Source organism: Notolabrus celidotus, chromosome 15 (assembly GCF_009762535.1).
Source record: "Notolabrus celidotus isolate fNotCel1 chromosome 15, fNotCel1.pri, whole genome shotgun sequence".
Lineage (NCBI taxonomy): Eukaryota > Metazoa > Chordata > Actinopteri > Labriformes > Labridae > Notolabrus > Notolabrus celidotus.
This window is the reverse complement of record NC_048286.1, coordinates 21185951-21213900: the sequence shown is the minus strand read 5'-3', so window position 1 is coordinate 21213900 and position 27950 is coordinate 21185951. Positions and strand designations below refer to the sequence as shown.

The 27950-nt window shown below is 41.2% G+C and overlaps 1 protein-coding gene across 1 annotated transcript in view; it reads right to left on the bottom strand.

Moving 5' to 3' along the window:
• Positions 1–5390: 5390 nt before the first annotated feature.
• epha4b (eph receptor A4b) overlaps positions 5391–27950 on the bottom strand; it is a 120140-nt gene continuing 97580 nt past the window's right edge. Inside the window, exons 14-19 of the mRNA XM_034702670.1 lie at positions 20800–20861; positions 16152–16361; positions 13440–13589; positions 13087–13280; positions 10719–10859; positions 5391–10482 (exon numbers count right to left, since the gene is read on the bottom strand). Of these exons, the coding sequence (XP_034558561.1) occupies positions 10383–10482; positions 10719–10859; positions 13087–13280; positions 13440–13589; positions 16152–16361; positions 20800–20861 (857 nt within the window). The 3' untranslated portion in view covers positions 5391–10382. The remainder of the gene's footprint in view (positions 10483–10718; positions 10860–13086; positions 13281–13439; positions 13590–16151; positions 16362–20799; positions 20862–27950) is intronic.

The following is a 27950-nucleotide window of genomic DNA, read 5'->3' as shown; positions in this document are numbered from 1 at the left end:
AGATTCTGTTGCTTCTTGAAGCAGCTGCCGTCATGAAAGCTTGTTAAATTGCCCAAGTCAGACATTTTATCCTAAAGAATCAAAAATTTTGACTTAGGATAAGAATAAAATGGCCTAAGTCCCCCTCTTGACATAGGCCATTGTCCTATAGGGCATAAAGAGCATAATCCTTTCAATTTAGGATTAAGGCGATTTTAAATCATCAAGAGATGATTTAGGCCAAAAACTCATTTTCGTCAAAAAATGACTTAGGCCATTATTTTAATAGGGTGACGATTTTGAAGAATATATTATTTTGACTCATGATAAAAGCACCAGTATTTATGTCTGTGTATGCCTTTGTCTTTTGAATGCAAACTCACTGCTATGTATTCTTTCTCCCCATAAAAAACAAAGCAAGACAAAAGTAGTTGATGATGAAGAAAAAGAAAAGGATGATGAAAGGTCCATGAGTATGCAGGCTGATTCTCAGATTTGAACCATATTGCTGTAACACTTTGATGTCACAGACAACTGTCTCAATAGAGGCCAAGATATTAAACAGTTCTATGAAGTAACCACATACCTGCTGGGCTACATAATACACACAGTTATCAGCAGAGCCCTGAGCTTCTACACCTCTGTTCATCTTAGAAAAACATTTCCTTTGCATCCACCAACATTAGATCAGCTCCCCCCCGGCTCAGTCTCGGCTCACAAGACAGTTGCAGTAGTTTCTTGGCTCTTCCTTCAAACATCAAAGCTTGATTGATGGCACTTGAGGAGCTGCGTTTGATTATAGGGGATAGGAAATGCACGTAAACACATGGTGTGTACAGAGGCACACTCGTGTCTCTGCTTGGCCCCTATGACATGTACACAGAGAGGCAACATATGCAGGAAATCATGCAACGTTCTGCAATCATTGTCACACAATAGGTTCATAATGGGATATCAAAGAATGGCAAACTACACTTTCAGCATTTCAGACAATGAGCAGCATCCTTAAGTAATCAAGGCTTTAATTCATTTTAAACACTAAGAGATCTAGGCCTTGCTACATTTGCCCTGAATTTAGATTTTCATAATCTTTCCATCGCCAGTGAAGAGCACGGCCTGAACGTGAGAGAGAGTTTGTCTTTGCTCAGAGACCCTCTTGAGTCATCCAATAGCAGTTCAGCATGTCATGTCTGCCAGGCATTAAACAGCGATTTCCACATCTGTGAGGGATTATGTGGTCAATATTATCTCAGTCCCTCTAAGCCCCTCCAAGTTTTTCTTCACCTTTTTTTTTCTAACTCAAACACAATTTACTCTCCTCCCCTCATATTCAGTTCATCCTTTATCTGCTTATACACCAATTCAAAATACGTAACTGATTTCAGGTGGTGACAGCTGTCCAACACAGACACTATTCTCGCTCATTATTTTTTTCAGGCAACCTATTTGATTTAGGTCGGGTGATATCTAAAACACTGCAGTTTTCAGCATATGTGGAACCAGCAACTGTGGGCAAATGATGTGACAATGAGCCCTTGTGCAAAGTCTCCTGTATTTTTTTTTCCATGTCTTTGAAGCAGTTTTATTTATCAACAGATCTTTTTTCAGATCTTTCTGTCTGTACACTTTTAATTTGATTTCAATAACTTTGTTGCCATGATTATCATGCTTCATTTGTCATCTCTTTGTAGTTGTTGTTTCAGTTCCTTGCTGATTTGCTTACTTTTGTCTTTCTTTAACCTTGTTGTTGTTTTGCTTCTTCTTTCAGCTGTTTCATATGAATGTTTCTGTTGTTGTTTCACTACTTACTCTTTGTAATGTTTGTCTCTTTGTAGTTGTTTTTTGTGTCTTTGATGTAGTTTTGCTTCTTTTTTTTTGTATTTTATGTCCTTTTGTCATCTTTCTGTTTTCCTCTGTGTTTGTTTTGTGTCACTTTGCTGCTGCTTTGCAGGTCTTTGTAGTTTTTGTACTTAACATTGTGGCTTATAAGCTTTTTTTTTTTACTTCTCTTTGTAGTTATTTTGGTATTTTGACTCTCTTTAACGTCTCTTAATGAACACTGCTTGTTTTTGTAGTTTTTTTTTAATGTCTATTTACATTTGTTTGATTCCTTTTGTGGTTGTTTTGTCTTCTTCAGTGACATATAGCTTGTGAAGAAAAGAAACATACTTTATTAATCCCCAGGGGGGAAATTTAATTTCTTCCACTCGTGTTATTTTTTGGTCATGCTACACACACTGTTTGGTGTATAAATACAATTCTTTTTTATGCACAAACATGCAGTGGACATGCACTTAGGGAGAGATGTCAGAGTGAGGATGCTGCCAGCATCCAGCGCATCCCGAGCAGTTGGGGGTTCTGTGCCTTGCTCAAGGGCACCTCGGTAGTGCCCAGGCAAGTGAACCAGCACCTCTCCAGCCACCAGTCCACTTGCCAAACGTTGTTCATACTGGGACTTGAACTGGCGCCCCTCCAGTTCTCAAGCCAAGTCCCTATGGAGAGCTGCAAGTGCGACTATTGTTGCAAAACCGTTCCTCAGTGAATAGTTAAGAGCAACTGGCAAAGCTTGCTGTTATAGAAGAACTGATGACTTTCCTTGGAACATGTATAATTCTTATTTCTGCACATTATACAAAAGAGCAAAGGAAGCAGTGCAACGAGGCCAGAGGTAAAGGTTCTATTTTATTGGAGCATAGCATAAATATAATTTGTACCTCTATAAACTGAAGGTTTAAGGTTGCGTTGCCTCTAACAAACAATGAAGTCAACCAGAGACGTGCCGTCCACCTTCACTGCCTCACTTGTTTTTAAGGAGCCTTTTCAATAAAACTGGCTCCCCATAATGTTTATTTACTCAACAGCATATCATTGATTTCTCTTTGGATGATTTGACATAATGAGAGAGACATTTTCAAACAGTGGGGCTACCAGCTTGGCTTGTGTTGCTGGATATCCCAGAATGCTTTGCGCTGTGAAGCGGACAGTTGCAATACACAATGACTGGGGATGATTTTTCAGCACTGGCACACTGTGTTCAGTGGGTCTGTACTATAAGTAGGATTAAATATTGGATTGGATTTGGTTGAGTTCCCCTGAACCCTTTGACAAAAAGAGTCATCCTCACCATTTCACTTTACCTGACTGTATCACTCATTTGAGATGTACTGATGCAACAAGTCCATCTATCTTGTGTCCAATTTCAAGAAAACAAAAGTAAAGAATAGCTTCCTCATACATCCAGACCCTGGTGTGTTATCTTTATTGTCCTTTCAACATTGTTCCCTCCTTTTTTTTGGATTATCTGTCCCAGCAAAACAAAATCGCATGGCTCAAATCTCAGCTATGTCAACATCCATTTTTCCGCTCCACTCTATGCACAGGAACACACACATACGAGGAGACCGCGAAGCAGACGTACACCCAGGGTGGCGTCTCGTTCCTGTGGCTGATGAGAGCAGGCATGATGGGAGTGAGGCATGTAATGTGATTTATAGAGCTCGGCTCACTTTTCAAATTCAATCAGGAACTTTGATTACTGATGAAAATTTGAGACAGGAAATCGCTTTGATAGCAAACTAAAACCTCATGAGACAGAAAAGCACTGATGTGTGCATTTGTGTGGTTGTGTGTTTTTGCAAAGCCAAAAAATACTGAGCCCTTCTAAAGTCAGCCATGCTTGATTAGAGAGGACACATGCAATGCAATCAAGAGGGACAAAGCATGAACATAAGCAAATTTAGCCAACCACTGATAGAATCTTTCCTCTGGTTTCGATCGTATCTCTCTTTTTGCTTCCATTTTTGATACCTGAACCACTTACCCGCTCCCACACGAGCATCTGCTTTGGGCTCACAATGCATTAGGAGCACACAGATGCAGCATCCACACAACTATGAACACACACACACAGGCGCGTGTGCATATGGCTGACCCTGCAGAGGTCACAGTGGATCTATGGCTGTTTGGTCTCTTGTGTTATTTTAATGTCTGCTGTTGCACACGAGGGGACACTCAAACCGTCACCCGACAGCATGACAGAGGGGCCCAATTACCATTCCCACGAGACTGTGTGTGTATGTGTGTGTCATAAAGAGCATGTATAGAAAAGAGGAAGACAGAGGAGGCATACATGTAGAGGGTGAGAGACGGAGAGCTTGTGCATGTATGTGATACAAACATGACAGCCTCATCAGTCACCAGTGGCCTTTTTAAGTGTTCTCCATAGGGACACCTGACCTTTTCACATGATGCCAATAGCAGCTGCATGATGAATCAATCGCCTAAGCCTTTGGCTCCCACTCGCCTCCATGTTAGCCAAAGTAAATACGTGAGGTGACATTCTATCCACGATGACACCAGGAGACCAAAACCCCTGGCTTGGATCTGTGTTTAATGGCAAAAGAGAAAAGGTGAGACAAAATGGGCCTCAAGGAGACACTGAATGTGCAAAATATCTGTCTTGATATATTGATGGATGGATGTAGAGGGGGAATTAGATGAGGAGGAGAAAAATAATGGTGCAGTCGAGGTCAGAGAGCTCGCCACAACCTTTTTTTGTCTAAGGATGGATGGGAGAGGAGAGAAAAATGGGGATGCACAAGGCCACCAGAAAGATTAAGAGGAGGACAGTAGAAGGAGATGAATACTGAGGAAATGGAGAATGGAGGCCTTGAATATTTGTATGCCCTGCAGTGCATCTGGGGGGGGAGGAAGAGAGACGAAGTGAGCAAGCGATAGGGGAATATGGACCCTAATATGATGGGCTAAATGAGGTGTAATGGCGGTAACATAGAGTGACAGCAACTGGGCCAGTGCATTAAGGGGTTAACCAAGGCCAGGAGTCACTGACCTGCCCCTTCCCTCGAGACAGAATTATCCCTCAGTAAGAAGCACCCACACACACACACACACACACACACACTCACACACACACTCACACACACAAACTCACACACACACACACACACACACACACACACACACACACACACACACACACACACACACACACACACATACACACACTACACACACTGATAATGATGTGGTTCCAGGAATGGCCATTTTTTACCATTCAAGAATGTTATGATGAGAATTTCACCACCACTATCACCATTAGAGCAGAGCTGGAGACAAATGAGACTCCCCTTAAATTTCCCAGTCATGCTCACCAAAACAAAATTTGATACCTTCAGGCTTTGTTACACAGCAAAAAAAAAAATAATTAAGCGAGGGGCTTCCTAACACTTTTTATGGAAAGACACTTTGAATATTTATGCTGTCCTATTCTGCCGGTCCCAAAGTAATTTTACTGTGGAATTGGGGGGAATGAACAAGTGTGTGTGTACACGTGTAAAAGAGAGAGAAAAAGCAGAGAATGTGTGAAAGAAAAATACACTGCAGGCTTCAGGTGAGAAATTAGAAATATTAGCATATTTATTACAGCAACATGAAAGACATTAGAATGCCTACACTCTTTACAACAAGCAACGCAGAGGAAACTGGCATGGGGACAAAAAAAGGATTGTACGGGGGCCAAAGAAAGAGAGCAAGAGAAGGGGGAGAGAGAAAGAGCTGAAAGCCTCGAATGAGAATCACTCATGAACATTTACAATACAGATCTGGTGGGAAATGGAGGACAAACACTGTATTTTGGATCAGGCAACCCACATAGCTGACCTTGAAAATGGTGATTAGTGACACGCATTATTGAGAGTGTGGGTAGGACTTCAAAATGTTTTAAGTGGAAGTGTTAAATAAGCCTTAAATAGAAGAGGACATCATCCTTTCTATCATTTTCAATCCTGACATTGCATGAGAAACCTTGCACATAAAAATAATTCTGCAACCAAATGCACCCTTTAAAGTTGTAAGCCAACCATATCCCTAATATATTCAAAGAAAAATAAATAAGAGCGATTCCGTCAATATCTGTCAGGTCTTACAGGTAATCAGATTGAAGATTTTTCACATTTTTTTGTGAACAAAATGTTTTTTATTTTCATTTATTTTTATTTTTAAAGAAATAAAAGTGAAAGTGCTGTTGGAGGGGTTCTCTGGGATGTACAAAACCAAGGTGTTGATGTGAGGTCATCTTGAAGAACACATAAATACTACCTGTACATACACTTTACTCTTAATATCCCCTCTATTGGGCAACAGAAAAGAACAATAGCTCATTAAATAAGGCATCTAAAAGGCCAGCGGTCAAAGGTAGCCCGCTAGAGTGAAATCACAGAGTTAGCATGAGTAGAATGTACCAACACTTTCTGACTCTTGATTTGTGGTAGTTGTAGTTCTGTATGTGAAACATCTGACAACACAGCAGTTTACAGTTTTGTTTTTAATTTCTTGTTTTGTTGCAGTTGCTGAAAGGTGCGTAGTTGTTTACCTGTATGCGTAACACATTTTATGCCTCTTTTTTCAAAGAAATGTAGAGCAATGGGACAGAAAAACCACAACTCTAAGCCTTGTGCTGCCTCCCCATCTAACTTTACACTAAACCTGGCAGCAACTGATGCTGTGTCTGCCAAGTGTTTGATTCCAAAGTTCCTTTAATATATGATAAATGTCACTGTCTGTTTTTCAGTAACAACTGGGGTAAAATATTTGTCACATACATATCATTTAAAGGTAGAAAGAGATTTTGGACATGGACCAAAGAGAAAATGTTTTAACCGTGTTTTTCAAGGAAGTGTACCAAAAAAGAAGCAAGGTTTGTCTTTATCAGATTTCCATCTACTGAAAGCAAACATGCAGAGGCATTAAAAGGCAAACAGCTCTGCAACTGTAAAAGGAAGAGTTATCCAATCAGTCTCCCTGTCAAGCTTGAAGGCTTGGCAGCAAATGCTCGGATTTAAAATTCATGTTAGCATTAGTCAAAAAGAAAGACACTTTGATTCCTTAAGCAGTATGTGTGGTTTAAAAGCATTACTGCAGAGCGGTAATATTGATAGTGGTAATTGCTTAACGTCTAAGGATTGTGTTTAAGTTTAATAGGTGGTGTGACTTAGCTGGGGGGAACAGGTTCATCACATGAGCTAGCAAAAGCAGCACATAACACAAGCACAGCAGGAGTGTCACGTGTACGCTGATGATTTTCACTGTAATAAAATTAACTCAGGAATTTGTCTTGGAGATCACTGCTGTTGGTTCAACACAAGCAATTGATGTGCAACTGAAAATAACAGTGGCAGACTCGTAAACAAAATTCACTTTTAATATTGTACCCTTAAATTTGATGGTATCCAAAAAAGTGGCTTTGACACAGTCTGAAATACAACACTGATCTGACAAAAGCTTTGTTTGTCTAACCTGTATTTTCCCAACAAATGATAGACTGTAGGTGAATTGCTATTCTTTTTACCTTCTTCTTCATTTTTTTATTAAACAAAACAACATAAATGTCCAAACTAGGGATGTACACAATTCATTGATTAATTGATTGTTAAGAAATTACTCGAAGCACGCATTTTTGTTTTCAATTTTCCGTCACGTGGAACAAACAACATGTGGTCTCATATTACACTCAGCTATCAGGGAGGAGTTTTAAGTTTAAAGCATGTTTCGATGTGAATCAGCTGTTAAAAGTGTTGAGCACAGCGGAGACGCTCAGCTGGCGGCTGCGGCTGAGTGACAGGTCTCTGCTTTTTAAAGAGGATCAATACGCAACTGCTGCCAACAACGACACGGACACGAAGGTTGACAACTTTAAACAGGAAATTTCCCCACCTTTAGATACAAATCCAACAGACTGGTGGGAATTGCTAGTACGCTATGTTTGCAGACCAGCAACATCAGAGCCGTCTGAGCTTTTCTGCTGCTGGACTGATTATGACCCGGTTGCGCTCCCGGCTGACACCTGACCGAATACACACGTTTATTTTTCTCAATAAGAACGAGTAGACAGAAAACTGGACACTGTGAGTCTGAAGTACGTCTCTGTTAGTATTATGAGCCTTCACTTTATAAGACTATGTCCACAGAGAATATTTTTATGAGCCTGATCGTTGATAATCAGTGTTAAACATGTATCCGCATTCAATACCGTCAGTTATATGCATTTTGTTGCTGTAGAAAATATATTTTTGGTGGAAAAAAGTATTTGGCCTTGTTTTTCAAATAAGAATAATATAAATATTTTTATTTATTGATTAATCGATAATTGATCGTTAACACTTCCAAAAATCGATCACGGAAAATACTTAAAATGTACATCCCTAGTCCAAACTCTTAACTTGGTGCTTACCAAGCAGATGCCAATCGCTTTGTTGGGTTTAAAAAGTGTGAAACGTGACAGGTCTGCTGTGCCTTGTTAGGGTTGCTTAGCTCTGATTCAACAAGACGTGTGTTTGGGGAAAGGCTAAGTGTAAGGTCAACTTCCTTTTGCCATGTCTTTCACATCCAAACAGGCATTAATCCAAGTTGTGTTGTGGTCAGACACATGTTTAAAAAAAAAGCATGTTCCCATTGGTTGAGAAAGGTTTGCCAATGAAGCCAGTGTATCAGTAATGAAGGTCCATTGCACTCATTCTAACACTATGTGAAAACTGCAGTCACTGTCACCTGTCAATCACAGCCGAAGCTTTGCACCATGCTACATTCCTTTGTTCAGACCAACCAATCACCTCTCTTCACTTGTTTCCTGTATGACCCGCCCCTCCAGAAATCTCGTTTTTCACAATAAAAGTACATCATAGTCATCGTCATTGTTATCATTACAAACATTCTAACATTGGAAATCAACACTGTACATATTTTACACTATGATACAATCATATATACTGTACTTTATGCCACTGCTGGTCCTATAGAGTACCACATATATTTAAACAGAGCTCGGGAACACACTAAAGCAGGTTCAGTGCCATTGATGCAGTGCACACAGAGAGGGTACCATCATTTTAAACCCTGTATTCAAAGTGAAAAGCAGCAAGTGAAAACCAACCAATGTATTTGCTTTTGCTGTAAACATTGTCTTCTAAATACACCTCATGGGTGCCTGTTTGAAAGTAAGGATGCTTAAAACAGGTTGGCATGGCTGATAACAAGAAAGTGAGACATAATTTATCATTCTAAGTGAAATTTACCCTCTTGTAGTGGCCACAGCTGAAAATCCACACAGCATATTTCATCTCGGCAGAAAAGGGTCCATTCTGATGCACTTTTCATCTAGCAGACTATTTGGGAAAACCACTGTTATGTTATCACAACCTCTGCCCTTGTGTCCACCATCCGGCCTTGGGAACGATAAGACTTTTCATATGTGGCCCAGATGAACATGTCAAGGGAACTGTACATGGTACAACACTGGAAAAACAATTCACACGCTCATAACAGTGTCAACTCTATCACGACCATGGCACAACCTTTGCTTTACATGAAAACACCTGAACTTTTCTTTAAACACCTGAAACATAGAAAGGCAAACTCTTGGGCTGAAATACCCCCCAACAACATCATACTGCAACAGCTGATTAAAAATATGCTGTTTGGAATAGACAGTCATTTATGGAAGATTATGATAAATTGTGCTGTTTTTGTGCACTGTTACAGCTGAAGTACAAGCAGACTAGCAAACGTGCACTGGAGCTGCTATGGAAGTGTGTCTGACTGTAGTGACGAGGGCACCCCTTGTCCCGGTCAAATGAATCACTATAACTGATCGTACTACTGTCCTGCATGAGCTAGCAAAATCTACATCCCTGCCTATCTCTAAAGGTCCATTTTCCTGTTCCCCTCACCTCACACATTCATGTCATTCAGACTCTTGGCTCATTCATTGTATGCCTAAAGCAATGGAAGGGGCCATACATGTACTGGATAATGACTCGTATTAAGGTTGAGCGATAATAAAACCTCACCAACAATACAAACGTTAGGTCCATCTCTACGGTTGTGGGACACACAGCCCATATAAACATGTATCTACACATATACATATCTTTCAACCCTTTTTAAACTCTTCAAGGTGAAAACAGAAAGTAAATGACAGTAAAAACCAACTGTACACCTCACAGACAGTGATGATAATTATATTCTAATTACTTTTTTTGTCATTTCATTAGTTAAAAATCTTTTTTTTCTTCTATTGTTAAGCTGATATGGTGTGAAATGGTCTGGGTTGTTTGTCTAGATGTGGCATGGTTGTTGGACATGTGTCTCTCTGTGTGGTGCTTGAAGCAGGTAGTGCCCATCGAAATCGAGGATGGGAAGAATGGTGAAACTGCAAGAAAGTAGTGAAGGAGTCAAGCGTCCATGTTGTCTCCATCTCAGTGTGTCTCTAAACCAATGGGAGGGCCCGAGCACAGAGTATCCGTTGCAACTCCCATTTCAGTGGGGAAACTCTTCACAGGAGCATCCGTTTTGGCTCTGTCCCACTGTGTGTGTTTATATGTAAACTGTTATACTTGGATGTGCGTCCCCTGGGTCTGCAGGCCCTGCACGCTGGACAAAATCTTCTTCTGGTGGCCCGCCAAATTTACACCCATCTTGGCCAACTCACTGCAATGAAAACAGAAACCGTGAGAAAAAGACTGTTTATTAATGCCACTTTTAGAGGAATAAAATATTTCTGCTTTAAATGCCAAGCAGCTTCTGAGTTCTTTTGTCCATGATACTGAAAATCCCCTTCTTTCATTACAAATGACACTCAAGTGGAACAAATTTGTCTTTCACTGACAGTGTTGACCTTTTTTGAGTGTTTGATTTAGCTGGGATGAATCACCAGCAGCTCATACCTGACACTGATGTAGAGTATTGAGTCCATGCTGACATATCCAGCGCTGGCAAAGTTCTCCTTGTACTGGCCCATCTTGATGGACTCCAACCACTCATCTACTGTGCTCACACTGAACTCTGGGGTGGACAGGTCCTCCTTGCTGGGATACGAAACACACACACACACACACACACACACACACACACACACACACACACACACACAGCTCAGTGAAATGTTGCCTTGCTGAGTGGCGTAAAAACAGTGCTACAGTAAATTATACTGTATGACCTTGGTGAGAAAAGTTCCCCTCTTGCTTGTTAAGTGAGAGATTACAAAATAATCAAAACTGTTAACAGCACACTTTAAGAGCCACTTAATGCTCATTCATGGTGACGGTTCTGCAGTCAGACAGAAAAGCTTTAATTTGACAAAAACCTCAGCCTGACATCTCAAATCTACTGTGACCATAAACCCCCTAGCTTGAAAAGTAGCCATTAGTGTGTAAATATGATTAATGACTGATTCTCCCCAGCTGTGCCCCTCGTACACAGTCTTCCAGCTGTACTAGTGAAACCCTATGACTTGTTTGCTTGCTTTCAATTGTTGCATGTTTATTCATTTGCATGCTCAGACTCACTATAACCCTGCATATGCTGCTTGGCTAATTCAATCTGCACTTACATACAATGTACACAAACACAGAGCTCTATTGTTTGTGCATCCATTAAAGGCACTGTCAATTATTGACATGTTTCTGACTAGGGATGCTCGATATTGGCTTTTCTGCAGATATCCGATGTTCCGATATTGTCCAACTCTTAATTTCCGATACCGATATATTCAGGCTTTTTACACCAAAAATGTTTGGTAACGACATAACATATCTATTGTGGAATTAACACATTATGCCTAGTTGTATTGTTATGCCCCACTGGATGCATACATAAATGCAACATGGCTTTCCAAATGTACACACTGTTTGTGCAAAATAAGAGAACAACTTCAACTTAAGTTATGGAAAAAAGTGCCAATATGGCACTGCCATATTTATTATTTTTTAGAGATTTTAGAGAGAAACATTTTGCCTCAACCAACACTACAGACAGTATCAAAACAAGGAAGATGCATATGTTCAGGCCAGAGTAGTGAACAAACATAGTCCTCTTTTATTCCAAGTTCAATGAATGAATAAAGGGCCATAACTTGGCAAATAATAAAATCATTAAATTATAAACTGGGCTCCATGGCCCTGCTCTCTCAAAATAGTGCAAATAAAATTAAGAGAGATTCTTCTTGAGATGGGAGATCAAATTTGATGTATTAAAGGAAGACGCCTTGTTTCCTCCTAACATAACCTCACATAATAGTTTCGATTTTTATTAGCTAGCTAAGTAGTTGTTAGATGGTTGTTAGCCTTGATGCTAGCAAAAAATTCCAGATGGGGTTGGTCGTCACATTCTCTTTGGGGTTGGTTGTCACGTGTAACAACCAACCCATATGTTGGCAAAATCATGCATCATGGTGAAATTAGTTGGAGTGCGCAGACCCTACAATTGCCATCACTAACTCAGACAATGACTACGTGTAGCCTAGTTGAGTAGGTCATTATTGTTAGTCCTATTTGTTTTGTTCTTTATGTTGTTATATAGGCTGGCCTAAAGATGTGTTTCCTGTTCATGTTCCTTGCTCATTTTATGTTACATAAAGTTATGTAGGTCTATCACTTTTCAGTGCAATTAAACTTTCAAATTTAGTTCTGCCTTCTTGCCTTTTTAAAAAGATTTTTCCCATTGAAATACCATTGTGACAACCAACCCCATAGTGTGTGACAACCAACCCCATAGTGTGTGACAACCATCCCCGTGATGGGGTTGGTTGTCACAATGTGTCAGAGGGTCTTAATTGCCTCTTTGTTACAATGAGTTGGAAAATGAGAGGGATACACATTTCAAGCCAACACCGTGAGCTTCAATTTAATGTAGGAATGACTATTGAAAGATGTTTTGATGATGAGCAATCATCAAGACAGTAAAAAGTGTGACAACCAACCCCGTTCTCCCCTATTCTATATTATTACGGTGCATTTAAAGTCAATGGGAGACTGTAGACAGGCTAATCTACCCCACAGCTTTGTAGTTACATCTTTTTACTGCCTAAAGTTACTTTGATGAGAGAAGATAAGACTGCTGAAAAGAATGACATTTCCTTCCTTTGCCCAATTTTCCTACCTGACAAAGCAGATTTATAAAAGTAGATCAGAGACAGTGATTGTGTCTTAAATGCATCCACCTTCCAATAATCTTGTTAAAGTATCTCAAGACTTTATGATGTGTCAGGGAAAGTGTTTCATGCACAGTTTCAGTTCCTAACTTTCTCCCACTGACCATGCTGAGCTGTTGGCCAGCTCTCTCAGGCTGGCTGGGTTTCTGATGAGCTTGTCCAGGATTGTGACAATCTGTCCAAACTTTGGCCTCTCACTGCGCCCCTTCTCCCAGCAGTCCAGCATAAGCTGGTGCAACACCACAGGACAGTCCATAGGAGCGGGCAGACGGTAGCCCTCGTCTATTGCTTTGATCACCTGCAGGGAGAGAGAGGCAGAGATCGGGCTCAGTGATGGATGCAAATAAAGTGAATTTTGATTCACTGCAAAGAACTGAGCTGAAGATTAAGAAAAAAAAAATACATGTTTGGTTTTAGTAGCTGGAAATGAATAGTGATGTATGTGTTTGTGACTCACATCCTGGTTGGACATCTCCCAGTAGGGTCTCTCTCCATATGAGATCACCTCCCACATGACGATGCCGTAACTCCACACATCGCTGGCTGAGGTGAACTTCCTGTAGGCTATTGCCTCTGGAGCTGTCCATCTGATGGGGATCTTCCCTCCCTGGAGATGGTCCACAACACAGTCAACACATTTTTATATAAACTCAATATATCACCCTGTGCAACATGTTTCAGCCTGTCTGTTAATGTAAATATTTAAAGGTTTTATCAATATGTTTGTGGCTAAATGCTATCACAAATCAAGCTGATAAGACAGATTACACGCTGGTGCCTGCAGAGATCTTGGTGCAGAGCAGCAGAGGAGATTATACACCCTACTTCAGAAAACAGCACTCCCTTCTAATGTGCTCACAACATACTTTGGCTCCACTGTTTGTTCTTACATTGACTGTCTTTTGCTGTCAGTTTCATCTTCCATGCTGCTCCTGCTTTTGTTGTGATGCACAGATCAAAGGGATTCAATAAAGCTCACTGTATGGGCGCAAAAGGAAGTAAGACACCTCTGCTCCCTCTCTTGCTCTTTCTTTCTCTCCCCCTCTCTCTTTCTCTGTCTACTGCACACACACAGACACACTGTACCTCTATATGGCTCGGTTCAGCTTTTTAACATGCGGCAGCTGCCTCTGCACCACCTAGCATTCCTCGTCTCTGCTTGGTCAAAGTCAAATAAAAGACAAAGCTGCCAAGTCACTCGGCACTGTACTTTTGTTCCCACCGCCCCCTGTCCACCCCATCCCCATCTCTTTTTTTCTTTTCTCTTAACTGCTCTCACTGGATCCTCCCCCTGCCTTCCCTTATTCTCTCTCTCACTCTCTCTGCCTCCCTCGATCTCAGTCTTATTTGATACCCACTCCCCTCCTCCACCATCTCCGCCTTGGCCTCCTGCTACCCCCCCCCCCCCCCCCCCCCCCCCCTCTTCTCCCAAATGCCTGCAGCTCTCCATCTAGGTCTCCTGACATCAGTGGGAGTGTGTGTGTGTGATTGCAATAGAGCAGTCAGCGGCTGATACACTCCTCCCAGGGCAATGCTAATGCCATATTAAAAATAACATCCCCAACACTTCCATGAATATGAATAATGCCGTCTCCTCGTGGGCATTTTAGATGAGTTACTCCGTTGTGGTTTAACTCACTGACGTTTGAGTTTTCTTCAGTCTGTCTCTGAGCTCTGGGAGAGGATGGGCATGTTTGCAAAGGCAACATTGATTTGACTATATAAAGGCAAAAATATGGAGAGGGAGAGGAGTTAGTATGTATGCATTTATACTTTCAGTGTACTGCGGCCTCATGTCTTCATGATTTGAGAAGCATTTCAAACTTCAAGAGAGGGGGTAGTGTCACCTTACTTTTGGATGGAGCGATTAAGGCGAGTCACAGATCCCTTGGGACACTTATTAAAGTGTAGCTCTTTTTTTTGCTGTTTGTTCATTTTAGTAGCAGTGTATTGTCATGCATCATTTTTCAAGTTGCTTATTTGAGTTATGTAATATTTGGTAAATTGGGGAGATTTTTAACCAAATAATCAGACCTAACAAGAACATATGGTCGACTTTGAAGACATTTGCATAAACTTCTCCATGTTGAACTTCTATTTTGGTCAATTTGTGAGCCCAAATAGCCCAGGAAGGTTATTTGTAGGCTCTATTAACAATCAAATCATTTGATTTCATACCTATAAACTTTATAATACACTTTATTTATAAAGCACTTTTCTTAACAAGGTTACAAAGTGCTTCACAACAAAAAAGCAGAGAATTACAAAGCATAAAAAACGGTACAAACAGGGGGAAGAAAAAAGACAGATGCAAAACAAGACATCTGAATACAGAGCAAATTCAAGAATTAGGGGTGGAGAAATGCCTTCTTAGCTCTGATTGAAAAGGCCCGGTCACCTTTTGTTTTAAGGCTGGATCTTGACACAACCAGCCAAGTGAATGATTGTAATACCTGGGTGGATTCAAATAGACTTGCTTAGCTCTGATCCCGTTGGGAGTCAGGACAAAAATGTAGGGGGAAACTCAAACATGGCAACAGCAAAGCTCCTGTGAGGAGGTTTTAGCTGGTTAGACATATTGAAATGAATACTAATGACTCCTCATGACTTGCAGAGGCCAACCACATACTAGTGACAACCTGATGATTCCTGCAAAGTTATGTTTAATAACTGTTGGCGCTGCCACCAGGTTAGTGTCAAAGTGGGGATTTACAGAACACAGACTGGGTTAGGGTTCACATTTTCGTAAAAGATGTAAAATGTTGAGTGGCACGGCCGATTGTTAGACTAAGGCGTCTGGAATATTTTGGGGTACTTAACATTGCAAGTGCATGTATAGGGTAGGGCAGCAGAAACACAAGAGGTACCACTTTGTCTTCAGGGGGTGCCAAGATAGACGGCAGCTAAAGGTTAGCTTGCTGTTCTCTCTATTTCAGTCTCTTTGTGTCCATATTTTTGATGGGGTCTGATATCCTCAGGTTGATTTGCATCAGTCCCCCTTGCCCTCAGGGCCTTTTGAGATCAGTGCTCTTTCTTTGAAAATGATGTACAACATGTTGATTTTGCTGTTGGACTAGATTCAGCCATGTGGAGAGGTCAATGGGTGGATGGACTGTACCAAGAGTAACATTGATGTAAGACAGCTGCAGCCTGTGGGAGTGTGTCTTACCCTTGTGGTGTAAGCAGCTTCTGGGTCGTCCTCCAGAACTCGACTCAAGCCAAAGTCCGACACCTTGCACACCAGGTTGCTGTTGACCAGGATGTTCCGAGCTGCCAGGTCTCTGTGAACGTAGCTCATGTCTGACAGGTACTTCATACCTGAGGCTATGCCACGCAGCATGCCCACCAGCTGGATCACTGTGAACTGACCGTCGTGTTTCTGGAGAGAGAAAGAGAGGGAGAGAGAGATGAGAAGGATGAATTAATACTCAGCAGAGAGGGTAAACGCTGCAGCAGGGAGGCAGAGTGATTACAGCAGGTTCTTTCAACAACCTAAGCTGGAAGTGAAGGTTCAATCCAGGATTCAAGAATGTGTAGCATCAGCAATCTGCACATCTGACATGTCCCTGATCAAGACTGAATCCCTGCCAGCTCCTGCTAACCCTGCGTTTTGACCTCTCTCTTGAGGGCCGGCAAGCTAAAAGATGAATTTCTCCACCCAGGGATCAATGGAGGCTCACAAAAAAAACACCCCACTCACAGAGGATTGGATCTGACAGAGAAGACAAAACTTTCCTCTCTAACACTGACCGTGTGCCCAGGCTGAGCTCACTGGACTCCAGATTTGAGCTGTGTTTGGCACAGACAGAGCCTGTTGATCGATGACGGTCCAGCTCACCTTCCTCTGCCAATTATTTCTGCCCTGGGCCAATGGTCCCCGTTAAAAAGCCATCCATGTTATCAGTCACCCTCTCTCCTTTATATCATCTCTCCTTCCCTCTGCCTTTTTTCCTCTGTCCATCCATCTCAGCCTCTGTCTCAGAGAGAGAGAGAGAGTGAGCGAACTCTGTGTTACTTTGTTCCAGTCTCCATCTATCTATCTATCTTACTTCATCTTCCTGCATCTGTGAGCCGTTCCTCTGTCGTTCCTCTCCTCTCTCCCTAGGCAGCTGTGGAGTAAGTTAATTAGCCGGTGGTTTTGTGAGATGCTGATTGATTGGACTGTCTAACAAACCTACAGACTTCCTCTATCAATCTGCCCACCACATCGCATTGCCAGGAAGAAGAAAGGACGACTGGGCAGGGCAGGGAAAGACAGAGGAGACAAATGCAGGGCAGACAGGTTAGACAAGGAGGTGAAGGAGACAGATGAGAGAGGTGACGATGGAAAATGGTACTTTTTGGTTAAGTTTGGCATATGACTCAAGTTTACATTCAGAAGCTGAAAGAAGATATAACACAGAGCAGGAAAAGCTCCACACACTGAACAGTGGTTTTGTTATTTCTGAGGGACAGCTGCTTAATAAATGGTCAGCATAATTAAAGACACATATGGATGCCAGGAGCACGGCTGAGCTGTAAAAACCCATAAAACTGATCCTGTAATTATATTGAGCCACTGCGGACACTCTTTACGAGCCTCATTACAATACATACTGTAACACACAACATGCGGAAGTGTGTCTCTGTGTGTTTCAGGACTTTATGCCATTTTTTATCTGTCGGATTTCATTTCATTTTGCGTCAGTGTCGCTGATGGGATTGGTGTCTATTTAGCGACAGGCCTATCATCACAGGCTTAATGGCTTTGGAGCGGTGCTGTGATTTTACTGGCTGACAAACAAGTCTGAATATGAATCAGGGGGACTTTAAATGTGAGGCACACCAGCACTGCAACAAGCCTTTCATCTGGCTGTACACGTAAAACCCAATTCAATACAGCACATTTGCTACCTCTGGCATTTATTTTGAATGGAGAAGAATCACAAATCCTACATTTATAAAAAAAAAATGCACGGCACCATCGGCTTCCCTACGACGTCTGCCAATGAAAATAGATTCATACTTCTGACTCACACTTTGAAATTACTTCAACACTTCCTGTCAATTTTGAGCAAAGACATTTAAATTTCCTCAGTAAGTTTAATGTGTCTGTTTGGTTTGTGGCATGTTTCAGACACAAAGGTCCAATTCTTTAAAACATCAATTCTTATAATTACATATTGAGTGACAGGCTGCCCCTTCAATAATGAGGCAAATCCTCCACAGCCTTGCATGGATTTTTAAAATCCGTTTACTGATAAAAGGTTCAGCTATAACCTTGAGTAATATCTGCTTTTCAGGACTTACTTTTGTAATACTTAGTCATGGGTTTAAAACTCTTTCTTCCATTACTCGCTCTACAAATTGTGTTTTTCTCAAACCAGCCCCTCTTTTCTGCAAACGTCTCCTTGAATCTTTCTGCTGACTGTGTTTTTCTCTTGGTCATGATAAAGCTTATTAATAGCATTTCGGTGGTGGAGGTGATTTTCTGTATTTCGTTTCCTTACCATCTTGACAACCTTATCCCTTTTATATTATTACATCAGATTTAAAATGAACTTTTATTTCTGTATCCCTTGATGGAGCAAAGTTTTCGCAAGGCAATACACTTTTCTTTGTTTTATTAGCCATTTGTCAGCAGACTGCGGCTGTTTCAGCTCTGGGTTATAGACACTAAGTGCATTTCATAAACCTAGTATCATACATCATGCAATTAAATTCTGTGTGTGTGAGTGTGTGTTCATACTTGGCCCATCTTCACAAGGGCTGTTCTTGAATAAGATGCCTGTGAACCAAATTGGATTTGTTTGTTTTGATGAAAAACTTTGAAAGCCAGTCCTTTTTTTCATTCTTGAAAGATGCCCACTGGCTGTCTCCAGGTCATGGCTGTCAGCCAGTACTCTACAAGTAGCTGCAGCTCAGCTCCCAGCCCGCATAGTTCTGCTTAATAGCATTAAACAGTTTTCAAGTGAAAACCAGTTTTTTTTTTTTTTTTTAGTTAAATTATTTTTTATGGCTTTTTGCCTTTATTGTATAGGACAGCTGAAGAGAGACAGGAAATGTGGGGAGTAGAGAGTGGGGGAAGACATGCAGGAAATGGTCGCGGCCGGAAATCGAACCAGCGACCCCCCAGAGGACTGTAGCCTCTGTATGTGGGGCGCTTAGACTGCTAGGCCACCAGCGCCCCAGTTAGTGTTTCTTGACTAGGGATGCACCGATCCTACTTTTTAGGTCCTGATACCTATATCGACACCTGGGCTTTGGTATCTGCCAATACCGATACTAGCCGATCTGATCCCGGTATTGATTTAACAATCTCTATTTCTCAATGTGAGCATAGAATCATGTAATATCTGTTGGTTTATGAAGATTAACTCACCAAACTGCTGGTATATATTTATAATCTCTTGAATAATGATACTGTCAGTTTAAAAATGTTCATTTTATTTTGGTTTACAAAGTCAGAAAAGCCTGAAGTTGCCAAAGCAGTTATCCTCCATCATGCTCCACCAGGCAAAAATGCACAGACCGGCCGGCGCTGATGACGTAGGAGACTCACATGGCTGTTGTAAACACAGAAAAGCATAGAACTGAGATGAATAGATCTGCCACATGGATCAGCACTATATATCGGCCCCTGGTCACCAATATCCGATCTAGCTCTTTGAGTCCGATCTAGCCGATATCCGATACCAGTATCGGATTGGTGCATCCCTATTCTTGACAAGGTTTAATTAGTAGGTCCATTTGTTTTGGAGAGAAGAAGCCTCTGGTAGGATACATCTTGAATGAAAAACCCTGAAGAAATCAGACTATGCACTTAGTCGGCAGCTCAGCCCCCTCTGACACATGATGTGCGCTGTAGAGTATCAAGGACAAAAGTTGGTTTGTCTGTCAATTCCAATTGTCAATTTTTAGGGGTCTGCCTTGGTGCTTGCAGAAGAAGAGCTTCAGTATTTGTTGATGTACTTAATATATAGACACAAATCACGACTCCTATTATCATAGACAAGTACAGTTATGAAAGCAGTTTCTCGCAGATAAGATAGCTTCTTTTCTTTCTTTCTTTTAAATATAGTTCAATCACTTGAACTCTTCAACTCATACAATAAAAGACTCATACAGTTTATCTTCAAGGTTCACTCTACCATTAAGTAAAGATGACCCTATTTTATGTTGAAAAAAAGAGAAGAATGTGGAATTTGGCTTTTGGAACAGCGCACATTAATCTGTAAAGAAATCAGTTATATTTTTGATAGTTTTGTTCCCCTTCAGACTGAGTTAAACTGTATCTTTGGGCGTGGACTTGGCCTAATGGTTAAGGCCCAGGTTTGAATCCAGCCTGCGGCATCTGTCCCACATGTCATTCCCCCACCCTCTCCCAGTTTCCTACACTATCCACTGTCCTTTCCTCTATAAAATAAAGGTGTAAAAGCCCCCAAAAATATATATATAACTTTAAAACTGTATCTTTTACACTTTTAATGAGGCAATGTGGTGAGACAATAATGCTCAAAGCACGTACATTAAGTCTAGTCAGCTGATTTGAAGGATAGTTTTAACTTCAGCCGTCGATTGAGTCCTTTGTCGACTTTGTTAAAGTGTCATAAATCAAATTTTCCAGCTTTGAAAGATGAAGGACAATTTAAGTGAGGTAGCTTTTATGAATCTTTTAAAGAGTGTGCCTTCAGGAACAGCAATTTTGGCAGAATCAAGTCCTCAATTTCAAACATTTTACAGCTGGGACATCATTTCCTACACGGCCTTCGTAAAGACTTGTAGCCCTGACCTTGGGAGGAAATGTGAGCGCTGTGTTCCTTCAAACTGTGACTCACCTTGAGGAAAGTGTCCAGAGATCCGTTTTCCATGAACTCGGTTATGATCATCACCGGCTTACCTACGGAGGCACATAACAAGGCTGCTGTTAGTGGGTCAGAGTTACAAGGAAGAAAGACACCATCTATAAAAGAGCGGCGGACAGATGAGAGGCAGCAAAGTCCGCAGCTGTGACCAGCCTTCCTCTCTGTCTCTCTGCCTCTCTCTGGGGGATAACATGGCATGTCGTCATCAGTCACACTGACAGCTTCTAATCAGCTCTCTCCATAAACGCCAGGAGATAATTAGAATGGACCAATCCACCACAATATGTGTGTGTGGGTGTGTGAGAGTAAGAGGGCCTCCTGAGATCTCATGAATACTAATCAGCCACAGGGAGGGAGGGACGGGGGAGTTGTGGTTGGTCGCTGTGCACCTGTACCTGCATGAGTGTGTGTTTATGTGCACAATTGTGGGATGAAGGGGAGGTTGACTGACAGGCCCAGTGCACTATGGTCCCCTGCATGGCATCTGGTCAGGCTTACAAATGATTAACAAAGTACCTGCAACCACACTTACACGCACACACAAACAGACAGACACACACTTACACGCACACACAAACAGACAGACACACACTTACACATATACTCATGAACCAAAAACAGCAGTTGTGTCTGTTTTACAGGGGTCGCTTTAGTCGCAATCCCCTTCAACAGAGCTCTGCCAATCACAAACAAACACACAATGTGCAGCACAAATGATGATGATGATGATGATGTTTGTGTGTGTGTGTGTGTGTGTGTGTGTGTGTTTGTGTGTGTGTGTGTGTGTGTGTGTGTGTGTGTGTGTGTGTGTATGTGTGTGTGTGTGTGTGTGTGTGTGTGTGTGTGTGCATGGCTTGTAAACACAGGGCCTATGTCAGCTGTGATGAATAGGTCACATTTTTCCAATCAGCCCTCAGAGATGCTGGGAAAAACCCGGGGGAGAGATAAAGAAGGAGAATAACAAAAACTGAAGAGTGAGAAACGGGAAAAGTTGCTGGGATGTTTCCCTCAAATAAAAGAAATGACAACTGAAAATAACATTTTAATTTAATCAGAATAAACAATACTCCTTTCTTCTTTTCTCTCTTTCTGTCTGTCTTTCCGTGTGTCTTTTTCTATCTTTATTTATTTCCTTCTTTTTCTTCCTTTCTATCCCACTCTTTCTGTCTCTAACCCTCTCTTTTTCTTTCTTTCTTTCTTTTGGCATTCCTTTCTTTCTGCCTTTCTCTTTCATTCTTTCTTTTTCTTCCTTTCTTTCTTTCGTTGTTTCTTTCTTTTTCTTCCTTTCTATATTTCCATCTTTCTTTCTGTTTCTTCCTTTGTGCATTTCTTTCTTTCAGCATTTCTCTTTCTTTCTTTCTTTCTTTTTCTTCCTTTCTGCCTGTACCTTTTTCTTTGCATTTCTTTCTTTCTTTCTTTCTTTCTTTCTTTCTTTCTTTCTTTCGTTCTTTCTTTCTTTCTTTCTTTCTTTCTTTCTTTCTTTCTTTCTTTCTTTCTTTCTTTCTATTTGTCTTTATTTTTTTTCCTTTCTGCCTCTATCTCTTTATTTCTTTCTTTGTCTTCCTTTGTGCATTTCTCTTTCATTCTTTCTATTTCTTTCTTTCTTTTAATATTCTCTAAAGGGATCTTTCATTCCCTCCCTTTTTCTTTTCCATGTATTTTTTTATAGACTGCTGACTTCCATAAAATAAATTGATTCATCAAATTGATCGAAGCTTCATTGCAATAAACATCAAACTGAAAACAAACCGAAAGTTCAAACAGAGTTTGAAGAGGAGAAAACAATTTTGGAAGATGAAGGGGTGAGGAGGAAAACATCCGTTCAACCACAGAAGCAAAGGTCTACAAGATAAGAACGAGATGAATAGAGGATGGTGGACAAAGAATACTTTAAAGGAGAGCAGAACAAGGAAGGAAAGAAAAGTTAAGGGAAAAACGGGAGAGGAGCAGGGAAGGAAAGGAGAAAGGGGGGGGGTCAAAAGCTTGTCGAGAAAAGGCAGGAACAACACCAAGGAGGGCTACAGTGAGATTGTAGGTAAAGACAGCAATACATCACCTTAAATGAATTCACTATCTCACTGCGGCAAACACACACACACACACACACACACACACACACACACACACACACACACACACACACACACACACACACACACACACACACACACACACACACACACACAAACAGAGTGGCCTGGTCTCTGGTGGTGGTGTCTTCTTTGACAGTAACATTAGTCTCAGGGATAAAAGTGAAAGAGAATTGGATTTTCTTCTGCTGGGGGTGAGGACTGCTGGTCACATTTATCTCCACATGGGGCCTGGCTTGTGTGGTGTGCTGCTGTGTGTGTGTGCAAGAGAGAGAGAGACAGAGAGAGAGCTGGTTTCAGGGCACAGCAAGTTGAAGAGATGGCAGGATGATGACCTCCTGATTTAAGCTCTGATTAGAGGGGTTGGCGGACGTGTGTTTTAGAGTGTGTGTGTTTCACAGCAGCGGATAAACCAGTTGATGGGATTGATGCTGACTGAAGGGAGGTCTCACTCGTCACAGCTTTCTGTCTACCTAAAATGTGTGTGTATGTGTGTGATTCCTGTGTGTTTGTTTGTGTTGGTTAAGTGTGTCTCTAATAAAAGACCCCATGAATTAGAATTTGAATGAACCTTTGTTAATTTGGGCATCTTGACAGAACAGGCGGGCATCCATACACCCGGATGTCATATTCTACAAAGCACACTGCAATGGAATGAAAGGCTACCTCTGGAAACCAATTACATGTTTCAGCTACATGTGTGTGTCTGTGTGTAAGCCCATTAATGTTAGCAGTGAAGGAGAATATTACCCGCAGCCTCACGGTGTTGGAGCCGGTCAAGGGAGACACACAATACAAAACATTCATCCTGTTGTGTCGGCTTAGAGCACCATGTGAGCCTGGCATGAACACACACACATGCACGCACATTTTCTGATATCTCTAGCAATCATTTGGACATCTGCCATCAATCATTTGGACACCTGCCATACAGAATTGTCCATACAACTCTGAAAGATAACAGAGGTAACCAATGAAACCTCACCACATGCACTCATGCTGCACATTAGCTCATTTCGTCTCTTTTTTTGTCAGTTGCCGGCGCAAATAAACACGTGCACACACATGTACTCAAAGAATCATTGAATCCCTTTCACTTCTTGTTGCGATATCATCACACACACACACACACACACACACAAACACACACGCACACACACAGGCTGGTCGGGATGGAGCCTCTCCAACCTCGTCGTGGAGCTCCTCTCCGCCAAACAGTCACTAGCACTCCTCAATTTCCTCCTGAAAGCACATAATTAACTAATCACATTCACATTCATTGGAATTTATTTCCTTTCATCGCTTTTCAGAAAATAACACAGCCGTTTGTGGAGAGTATCGCTCGATGTGTGTGTGTACGTTTGCAGATTGGGTATTGATGTTCTGCCAGGTGGAGTGTGTTATGGAATGGATCAGAGAGGATTTTGCTCTTTTTTCGCAGCTCTTCATTAAGCAGAAAATGTTGTCTTGGATCTGGTGGTCTCAAGCAGGGGATCCCTCGGGCCTTGCTTGTGTGTGTGTGTGTGTGTGTGTGTGTGTGTGTGTTGAAAGTGAGCAGGGTAAAGTATATACATTTTATCTGGTAGATTTCATTATGACGGGCTGTTTCTGTGTGTGCAGGTGAGGGTAAAACCTACGTGATAAGAGTCTGTATACATCTCCGCAATTGCATTGTGAGCAGCTATCTGTGTGTACCTGACCAGGCTGCATTACCGCGTTATTGAATGAGACGACCCGAGGTACCAACGGGAAAATGAAATAACTGCTCTATTGATTAATGTAAAGGCTCTGAACTAAGTGATACGATGCTTTTAACACACAGGACGAAGCTCTGTTCTGGGAAGCTCCGTGATGTGAGGGTGCAGAGGGGGCGGAGATACAAACTCAATAACCTTATCTCCACTTTTCTCCTCGCTTTCTCATCTCCTCTCATTTCCTCACGTTTGTCTCCTCTCCATCTCTTCCTCCTCGTCCATCCGCCCCTCTTCTCCTCAAATCTCCTCACACATCTCCCACCCCCCTGCTGCCCTCATTTGTTCTAAAGCCCCATCTTCCCTCGCTGATTTCCTATCTCCTCCATCCATCCTTCCCTCCATCTTGCACGTTGTCACCTTTCCTCTACACTCCCCTCTAGTTTGATGCTCTTCCTCGTTTGTCTCTTGAGTCCAATCTTTCTAATCTGCATACATATTCAAAATTCTGAATAATTTCAAACTGTCTGACAGGAAACATTGAAACACTTATTGTTCAGCGCACAAAGACACGCAGTTAAAACTAATCACCAGTTTCTTCAAACAGAAGACGGCTGGAAAATATGTGTGGCTTTTTCCACTTTCAACAGCACCTTTGTTGCTGCTTTTCATGCGTGTGTGTTAGTATGTTGGTGTGTGTGTGTGTGTGTGTGTGTTTGTTGTGTGTGATGTGTGTGTGTGTGTGTGTGTGATGTGTGTGTGTGTGTGTGTGTGTGTGTGTGTGTGTGTGTGTGTGTGTGTGTGTGATGTGGGCCGATGAGATGGAGCTCGGTAATTGAGGGTTTTCCAAATGAGCCGATTGTTGCAGCGATTGTAAAACACATAAAAGACGGATGGATAAAATGAGGGACTGGGGAGATGAAGGGGAGATAAGGAGATGGAGGATGGAGGGGAGGAGATGGGGGACAGATTGCTGCACTTTCCTGATGTGTAGAGAGACAGATAGAGAGGGGGGAGATCTATTTTTTCCTCTTTTTCAGCATGTGGCGCTCTAATTAGCATGACAAAAGCAACAATCAGGTGACAGACAGCAGAGGAGGTTATTAGAGTGGCACATGGCAGGGGCTGGGGGCTTATGAGGTTTTAAGCGGAGTGAATACACACACACACACACACACACACACACACACACACACACACACAAAAGGAAATGAAAAAGGAAAATGCAGACAGAGCACAAAATAGCTGCTCATGCACATACATGATAAAAAAACTCAACTATACAGAATAAAAATTAATTTCAATAGAGACCTTAGTCCTACCACAACCACCACTGTTGCCCATTGTTAAAACTACTATGTTGTTGTTGCCTACACTATGGCTACTGAGAGCAGGTCTGATATGCAAACAACAAAGACTAGACTTTATTGCTTTATGAATAAGAACCCGTATACCCCCTTAAAGCAGTATTACTCCAATCTGTACTGATTAAGTAAATAGCAACAACAATGAGTCTATTTGATAGCCACAATTCATACAAACAGACAAATCTTGTATATATATCGGGCAAACGTTGCTTTGTTTTTGAGACACTTTGAATCATGGGGACTAACAGATTAGTCAAAAGAAAACAGCTGCAACTTATATATTTATAACAATACATAATTTGAGTCTATATAATGCATAATGGGTAGTGACTTTAGAATTAATAGTAATGTGGTAAAAAGTAGGTGTTATAATAAATGTATAAAATCTAGAATGTGAAGTTGCCACTACACATTTTAGATTTCCACCTTAATCTCAGTACTCTGAGAATACCTCACTAATAAGAGAAAATACAAAAAGTTGTTTAACCTTCCTGTTATGTTCGTTTCTCTGGCACAGCAATTATGTTCCTGGGTCAATTTGACCCGGGGCATATTCAATTATCCAAAAGCGTCAGAACCCCAAAAAATCCCAATACACATTTTTAAATCTAATTTTTAACTCCATTACTAACCATTTAAATCAAGATTTAGTCCATTGGTGTTCTTTAATTCTCACAGATCATGGTTCAATGAGGATAACTCACTTGTTTTTCATTAAAATTAATGTTAAAACTTTTTTTAATGTACATTGGAAAGCCCTTAATAAAAATACAGCAGTTTTACATGACAGATTTTTGTTTATTTTATTTTAAATTTTGAATTTCTTGTGATGATGATACATTCACTCAACACCTCTTCGGTCACATGCTGCCCAGATTTTTATGCTGCATTTAGCTGGTTTGGAAGGCATATATTGCCTAAAATAGACTTTAAAAAGGGTCAACTTGACCCGCAACATACCAGGAGGGTTAAATTTAAAGAAAAAAAAGATTCTTAGGAAAAAACTGAGCCGAGAATGTAGTTTTTATATTCTGAACATACAAGTATCTTGCATTTATTTTGTTGAAATATAACCTTAAGGAAGATGCTATAACTGAACCACTTCAAACTCTGAAGTACATCCAAACCACATTATGTTTTTGAAAAACAACAGTGTTACTCATTATCAAGTGCTTCTTCCTTTTTTATAGAAATACAGTTAATTGTTTTCTTACTGTGACACTGATCGATGGAAACCACTCTTTTCTGTCCGTTTAATATGAAGCAACATCTTGCTACTGGTTAGCTAACAGCTCCAGGCTAACTAGCTAACATTCACTAACACTCACACTTTTTTAGCTTTATTTGAACCAAAACGGTGTTTAGATGTTTGGCAGCAATGCTGGCTGGTTTCCCATGCCAACTTAAACTAACAGTGTCCTGATTAAAATGCCATATTTAACAAACAGATATGAGTGAGTAGTTTTCTTTTTCAATATGCTGTCAGTCAGGTTAGCTTTTTTGTAGTTCACAGCCTGTATGTCAGGTTTTTTCCTGGCCCAAGCTAATCTAACAAACATGAAAATGCTGTTCTCCCCTAAATCTAAAAAGCAAACTTGGCATGTTTCAGTGAAAAGGACTTAGACTTATTCTTGTGTGATGTCCTCCCACTCAAACTTTTGCTAGTGCTGTAATATCTCCTGCAACTGATACTGTTAATGCCTCAACTTTTGCTTGATGCCACCACATCTACTTTAACTACTGCTGACATCTCCCCACATCAGACCCGTGACAACAGCAATTATTTCAAGCACTCCAACTAATATCACTCCTCCAGCTGCCTATTCTGCGTCTTCATACACCTACACAAACCAATCCAACACACCTGAGCCCTGAGCAGTCAGGGTCAGCCTGCCTGATTAGACTGAGGCTGGTGTGAAGGGACCAGCTGGTGCTTGAGAAAAAGGCCTGGAGGAATTATTGACCCATCTCAACTC